Source organism: Meleagris gallopavo, chromosome 9, assembly GCF_000146605.3.
Source record: "Meleagris gallopavo isolate NT-WF06-2002-E0010 breed Aviagen turkey brand Nicholas breeding stock chromosome 9, Turkey_5.1, whole genome shotgun sequence".
Classification (NCBI taxonomy): Eukaryota; Metazoa; Chordata; class Aves; order Galliformes; family Phasianidae; genus Meleagris; species Meleagris gallopavo.
The window spans coordinates 13,805,654-13,813,487 of record NC_015019.2 but is presented as its reverse complement, the minus strand read 5'-3'; the positions used below and the strand labels follow the sequence as shown (position 1 = coordinate 13,813,487).

The 7,834-nt window shown below is 37.4% G+C and overlaps 1 protein-coding gene across 1 annotated transcript in view; it reads left to right on the top strand.

Moving 5' to 3' along the window:
* COL4A5 (collagen type IV alpha 5 chain) overlaps positions 1-7,834 on the top strand; it is a 73,509-nt gene that overhangs the window by 35,220 nt on the left and 30,455 nt on the right. The window contains exons 9-16 of the mRNA XM_031554735.1: positions 117-143; positions 1,441-1,521; positions 2,627-2,689; positions 3,130-3,165; positions 3,263-3,304; positions 3,414-3,506; positions 5,703-5,756; positions 5,863-5,919. Coding sequence (XP_031410595.1) covers positions 117-143; positions 1,441-1,521; positions 2,627-2,689; positions 3,130-3,165; positions 3,263-3,304; positions 3,414-3,506; positions 5,703-5,756; positions 5,863-5,919 — 453 coding nt within the window. The remainder of the gene's footprint in view (positions 1-116; positions 144-1,440; positions 1,522-2,626; positions 2,690-3,129; positions 3,166-3,262; positions 3,305-3,413; positions 3,507-5,702; positions 5,757-5,862; positions 5,920-7,834) is intronic.

Below are 7,834 nucleotides of genomic sequence, written 5' to 3'. Positions count from 1 at the left end.
TTCCTTCTCTCTTTAATGCTTCTCTCATGCAGTAGATCTGGTCTGTGGTTTGCAAATAACATACCGAGAACTTATTTCTGTTGATCTTTCTTCCTTTTTTGTTTCTTTTAAAAAAGGGACCCCCTGGTCTGCCAGGTATGAAGGTAAGTGTTCTTTACTCTTACATCTAAGTACTAACCAGACATGAGTTGCAGTGTGATCTGGCAAAAGTAAGCTGCTTGCTTTCATTACAAGACCATATACATTGGAATCTGGAGTGAAATTCTGCAAAAAAATGTATTGCTTCTAGGTCATTCCAGTGCAACTAACTAGAAATTCTGCATTAGCTTGACTGCAAACTGTTTTCTGAAACTCATTCTCTTGGGAGTGTGAGGGACAGCACCTGTTTTGAGAGGCACCAAGTTAATAGAAGGTCTACGAACATCTAAATGCTCCAGTGGTCTGTGTGAGCACTCAGAAACGCAACTAGAGGTTAAGCAGTAGTGACTCAGGTATCCAGTAAAGGGAATAGTGCAACATTTTACATTCCTTTTGGAACTGTCCTTCCCTACTGTTTAGATTGCTTATGTAAATGATTTTTTTTCCCTAGTGTAAATAGTCTCATGATCTGATTTTGGACCTTTGAGGATTCCTTTTCAGTTTGGAGGGGGGAGTTATGTTGTTGTTGTTTGTTTGGGGTTATTTTGTTACTGCATTCATGGCCTATTTGAGCATGAGTCAAAACATTAGTTTTGGTTCACATCTATTTAAAACGAAGCTTGACCCCACACACAGAGTTATTCCATTAAACTCCTGAGAGGGCAGCGTAACACATTGGTACTGGGAAATGATGACTACTGAACTAAACTGCTTTTCTCAGCCCCTTCCATCCCAGTCATTGTGCAGATATTACAATGCTAGCTGATCACAACATTTACATGGAAAACAAAGATGTGAGTTGAAATCAGTAATAAATACTTTACTGTAGGTCATGAAGTGTGACTATTACAGTAGCATACACAACATTAGTCTCATGAAGTTGGACACTGGAAAAAGCTGAAAGCCTTTTTTCCATCGTGTCATAAAAGTTTTCTGTACGTGGAGCTTGAATGTCTCTTTTGTGAAACATTTATATTTCAATCCCCTATGGTCTTTTGGAATTTAGATCAATGCTAATATATTTGTACACACAAAAAGAGAACCCTTAGCAGTTGGTAGTTTAGCCATTTAAAGAATTCTCTAAATATGCAATGATGCATCTCATTAAAAGAAGTATTTCTTGGAGAATCTAGTGCTTAAATTTTAAGCTGGAGTGTAGCACAACTCTGATTCTCTCATAGTTTTAAGAGTCTTTTTTTTTTTCCTCATCCTTTGGAGTCAGAATGGTGATAATGGTGATAAAGATTTGTTGAATAATAAGATTTGTTGCTAATAATTAAAAGCCAGCTGGTTTTCTTCTAGGGCGAAGCAGGTGAAATAATTACATCCTTGCTGCCAGGACATAAGGGTGACCAAGGATTTCCAGGTCTTCCAGGGATACCTGTAAGTTGAAAAAGGGGTGCTAGACTATGTTTTACCAAAGATGTAAAAGGAAGAGTACTTCAGTTACAGCACAGTTGGAACATTTGGTGCTATGGAATCCCTATGTGTACATGAAAGGGCAAGGCTCGTATTTACTGTACCTCTAGTTTACGCTGTGAGGAAGGCTTCAAAAGTGCTTCCACATCGCTCTTATTAGGGTGGCCCACAGAGGACAGAGAAGTCCCCTGCTCAGGAAAACTGTCCAGCAGACAGTAGTACTCACAGTTATTGACTTGCTTCACTATTTCCCCTTCCTGTTGCCACTTCCCAGATATTCTCTGTATTAATTCTGGAGCTCCCTTTCCTTTCTTAGTCTGAGATGAGGTGAGTAATAATCTGCACTTCTGGGCTGCAGCTGTTATTTTCACTGGGGGAAGAGAGGGTAATGTCTCAGTTGTTCTCCTCGTGTTGCATCTCCTGAGCAGTGTTTCTGTTCCCCCAGCAGTCTTCTGTGAAAACATCTAGTGACTTCAGGCCCTGTGCTTCCCCTCTGAACCATTCATTACTTTAGTGGGAAGAACAAGGGGAGCAGAAAATGAGTCAATTGGTCTGTGCTGGACAGAAGCCAAAGACTCCCATTTCCTGGTACAGAAAGGCAAACCTCAGACTATTCTGACCAGATTGAGCCTGTTAGCATTTCTGTTTCTCTGATCTGTTCTTTCCTATTGTCTGTTTTGGATGGGAGGAATCAAATACAAAGTGTTTTGTTGTTCTCTCAGTGCATTCAAGAGAAAGAAGCAACAAAAGTAGTTCAAAACAAACAAAAAAGCATTCCTTTATCCAAGCCAAAGAGATGTATTGATGTAGTGAGCAAAACGGTCTTGGCACAGTTTACACTCCTTTAGGCCTTTCATCTAGAACAAACTGGTAAGTTAGAAGTCAGCTCCTTTGAGTTGACACCTATAGGACGCCAGCTGTGCATTTGGTGTTTATTTTGGTTTGTTGCTTTTTGTTGTTAGGTTTTTTGTTTTGTTTTGTTCTTACCTTGGAGGTCTCACAGTTGTCCCATTGTGGTCTTTTTCCATAAATACTGTCTCTCTGATAGCTTCCTCCATTTTTTCAACAGGGTCCACCTGGTCCCATAGGAATACCAGGTCCAGTTGGTCCTCCAGGGCCTCCAGGTTTGACAGTAAGTTTCTTAGCCTGTTACCCACAAAATGTTGAAGAAGGCAGTTTCTTTGTTTCCATGTCCTCAGAGGCAAGTTGGCAAAATGCAGAGATTACTTTAGTTGTAAGTTGATATGAAGACAGTAGCAACCATGCACTCGGTTGACCCTAGACCTGCTATTGTGCACATTTCAATATGATGTCTTTGAAACATTCAGTCTGTTCACAGAGCTCTTTTTACTTTAAATTAGCCTGAATCTTTCTGCAGACTGTATTGGTGTTAAACCGAAGAGTCAAGATTTAGCTTATTTAGACTATTTTTAAGCCTTTAACGAACATCTCGCTTAAAGAAAGAACTCATTTCTTATGCATCTATGAAGTTTAGTTCTAAACAATTCATTTTTTCACAAGAGGACATGCAAAGTGCTTGGAAGAGTAACTTTTGTTTTTATTTTTTATTAGGGACCTCCTGGTCCACCAGGGCTACCAGGACCTAAGGTATTTTCCATCTTTCGCTGGTGGTGGTTGGAGTTGTTTTGTTTTTCTTGCTGTTCATTTGTGAATTCTAAGGGCTGACAAGATTTACTTTTTGCAGGGTAATATGGGCTTGAATTTCCAAGGACCTAAAGGTGAAAAAGTGAGTAGGTGATGATAATGATGATGTTTGCTTTTCACTTTCAAAATACCTATCCTTGCCATTTTGGGATTTACTACCTGTATCAAACTGCCATCTTCTTGCATGTTAGGGTGAACAAGGTCTTCAAGGACCTCCAGGGCCACCAGGACAAATTGGAGAACAGAAGAGACCAAATGACATTGAGTTTCAGAAAGGAGATCAGGTAAATGGAAACTATATCCATCTATAATCAATATGTGATCACTGTACTGGTTTGGCTCATATATGCACACATTCTACTGACTGTATAGAGCTTCTGTTATTTTTCTTAAAGCACAGAATGTTTTGGGCCTGAGTAGTTTTCCTTTAATAGAAAGCATGCTAGTCACATTAGTTCAGTTGCTTCTCTTAATAAAGTAACTATCCTACGGAAGAAGCTGTCTCAAAGAAAACTTATAGTAATGGTAAAAGCAGTTGAGCTGTTCCCTTGGAACACCCAGACTGAGATTGTTAAAATTTTAGGGATTATGATTCCCATTAATTAACCAGCTTTAGTCATCCATCCTGAAGAAGTCTTTTAAAAGTTTTAGCTTAAATTATTTTTCTTTTTTTTTTTTTCTTTCTTTTTTTTTTCCCCTTAGTCAGGCCTCAAGATCTTTCTTACTTGTGGTATGAATAAATGCTTTTCCTGTTTCTGGACTCTCAAAAGTAATATCAAGCCATACTGTGGCTGTAAGCTTGAACTCTTGGTTTGATTTATATGGGTTCTTTCCCACTGCAAATGCCAGAAAGCCATTAGAGAGTTGTCATTTTTGAGGTTATGGTTTTTTTCCTTTCTATTTCACTGGGGATCATTTCTTAGTGCTGTTTGATTCTGGGTTCAAATTACAGACAAGCTGAGCATCACCAGTGTTGTTATAGGTGCCCAAATTTCAATTTTTTTCTTTGAAATTTCTATGGTGTGCTCAAAAACCACCCTGAATAGTACAAGTAGTAGAAGGTTGAAGACAGATACTTTGAGGCAAGAGTGGTGAATGGTTGTTTCTATGCTATGATTGTTTTGAAAATATCACTGTGGTGATAGAGCTACTACGTAATTTTGAACTGTTAGTTTCTTCTATCTCTTTTTGGGTCAATTTCTTGCTTTTCACCTTTTCGTCTTGAGGAATGCAGCAGAAGAAAGCTTTGGTAGGCAGCAGAAGAAAGCTTTGGTAGGCAGCAGTATTTTGTCAGTGCAGGACAGTTCTACTGCCCTACATCTTGATTAAAATCATTTGTTACTCTTCATTTCCGAAGAACATTAGACACCACTAAGGTATCCACTGAGGCACATTTTCAATGTGCAGTCATCCTAAAAGATTTTAGTCTGGTTTTGTCTCATTTTTAATTTTTTATTTATTTATTTATTTATTTAACTGCACTGTAGTTGAAATAAATATTCAGCTGATTTTTATTAGGATCCTGAGCTATTTGTCTCTGTCATCAGGGATATCTGAAGGACTAATTCTGCTGAAGTACAGATATATGAATGTACAAAATCAAAGCATTCTAGCTACTTGCCTTATAAAGCATTTATCTTTGACCAACGCTCACGATAATTTTGAAGTTTAAAGATTTGTTTATGTTTTAATACAGGTTATACTTGATAGAACAAAATCAGTAAAAAAAATTCTACATTACATGTATTTTTTTGTGAAGTATACACAAGGTCCTGTGATCTCTGGTGATGATAAACTGTAAAGATGGGCTTTTTAAAAGTCTGGGAGTCCATCAGGAAGGGGAGAACGACGACAACAATGTAAAAATGCAAAGCTTTTGTGGATTCAATAGCCTGTGGTGTTTTGTCTAGATTATTGTTATAAAGGTGTAACAAAACAAAATAGAAACCCTCAATTTTTCATGTGGAGATCCTGTGACAATTTTCAGTATTGATCCTAGTGGCCTCACAATTTCAGTAGTTACAAGCAACAACGACTGTTCTTCCTGTAATTTCAGCAGGATTTTGCATTTGTTCCCCTCTTTTCTTTCTTTCTGTCTTTGTCTTCCATCGTTTGTCTTATGTCCTTCTTTCATCCTTCCTTCCATCCTTCCTTTATTATAAAGCAGCTGTAGACCACCAGAACAACAGCTACAGTACCCACAGGTGTCAGTAGTGTCCTAGTGGAGCGAATCATCTAAATAAACAGGATGAACATTTAATAAAAATTGAAGTTTCACTTGAAGATCTGCACAAGTGAAGGATTGATGTGGCTCCTTACTGTTAACAGTCCTTGGAATTCTAAATGATAGCAAAAATATGTGCATATATGTATGTATGTATGTATAAATATGTGTATATTTTTATATATATACAAAAAATGGAGACACTATGGAGTAATGGAGGCTTTAATCCTCTTTTTCTTTTGCCCATGTTTGACAGGGTATTCCAGGTGATCCAGGCCCACCAGGACTTCCGGGGCCACAAGGCCCTCCTGTGAGTAGACCTATTCTAGTTCTTTTTCGTTGCATCTCTTCAAAAACTGTAAATTAATTCAGCTCAGGCTTATGTGCTCAATTTAAGATTATGTTTGTATGTCCAGGGTCTTCCCGGTGGCATAAAGGGTGAAAAAGGTGAGCAAGGAGAACCAGGCAAAAGAGTAAGTAGTCTATTTAACCAAACATTTATTTTTCCAATCACTGTAATCTTTGAGAATAAAGCAAATGTTGAAATCAGGTGAGGCCTTCAGCCTCTGGGTAAGAAACTTCTTTTTTTTTCTTTCCTGTAATCTGGTAAACAAGTTTGTGACACATCTGGTTCACAGCAGTGCTTCTAGCTGTGGATCTCTCAGGACTTTCTTATAGCATTATCTACATGTAGATCTTAGTTTTAGGCACAAGAAAACCTGATTTTAATTATGTTATCTGGTTACACATGGAAGACTTCTTCAAAGTTCCTGGACTAGTTGGCTGAAGCAGCAGTTTCCTGTTTCCTTTTAGAGAAGGTTTCATTCAGTTAGTCATTTGCTAAGTTGCCCAAACAGCATGAGGTTGCTATTATTTTAGGATGGTCTGTGTAAGCTCATTCTCAGTGTATTTATTTGTAAGATAAGTCACTAAAAGAAGTCTCTGAACACTGGATAAATGGACCAAAAGTCCATTTATCACACCTCGAGCAACCACTTCTGTTTATGTACTAACTGGAGAGGGGACAAGTCAGGCTAGCTGCATCTGGGGACAGTATTAATCACTTTCTTCCTGTCTACACACTGTCCATCCTGAAATTGAAATTTATTTTAATATCACAGCTCAGAAAAGCTGAGGACAATCAGAGGTGTTAAGAACTAGGATGAAAATAACATGAGTTGGACTAGCAAAGAAATACAAGTAGCTACAAGCTCAAAGCAATCTGTATTTTCACTTTCATAGCTTCTGAACTTATAGTTACATCAACATAATGAGCCTCTTTGAAAACCAAGACACAGATCTTGCCCAGGTTAATCAGACAATATTATAAACACTGCTTAGAAACAAGCTGGAGATAGATTTTTTTTTTTTTTTTTTTTCTTTTCAGTGTCCATAGGGATTAAAGACTGTGGAAGATAAATCTTTGGCATTCTAGATAAAATTCTTTGTAGTTGCTGAGATTTATAAGCAGGCTTTGGTTTGTCTTCCCATATGCACATGAGAAATTAGGCAGATTTACAAAGCCAAGGTTCTTGTTGTATTCTGAATAGTGAATAGTGTTTTCCAAGTTGCTTCTCTCTGCAAAAATAATTGGGAACCACATATATTTGCAAAGACCTAAAAGGATAGAGATCCTGAAGGGATATAGAAGATGCCTTCTGCTAAAAGCTTATTTACCAACATATTTGTTCTTATTACTCTGAATGTTGCATATTCAACATGCAATTTTGCTGTTAAGTGGCTTTAAAATTGTATTTTAGCATTCCATATTATTCTGTATGACTAAAACCCATTTCAATTTAATTCATTTTTGAGAATCAGAATTACTAATATTCAAGAGTTCACAGGTCAGAGTATACTCTGGTGCATGTATCTGTCTGGTCTTATTATCAGCTTCTTACTGATTAAGAGTTGATCATGGCACTGTAGTGAAACTTCATCAGTAGTGTAGTCAAGTTCCATCCGTTTTCTCTCATTCTGTAATGCTAACAACAGACTTATGTTTGACACATCCAATGGATGGTTTGGAGTAAAATGGATCTTACACTACTTTCACTGTGGCAATGGCATATCTGTTTAGCAAAAATGTATGTTTTTTGGAAGTCACTTCTCTGAGCAGAATTCAGCTTCTTATTTTGGTAGTGTTCTTCGGAAAATTGCATTTAGCTTAAGGGAGAGTTAAAATTCAAACACAAAAATGTTTGGTTGTAGTTTGACTGGTCACAGTACACTAATTTCCTAATTAAATGTAGTGTCTAGGAACTTAGGATCTGTTTTCCAAGCAAAGAGTTCCTCTGATGTTAAAGGGGTTTATTAAATGCGAAGAATCAGTAATAGTCAATTGAATACCATTTTATGCTGTGTTTGGTCACTTTTTTTTTTTTTTTT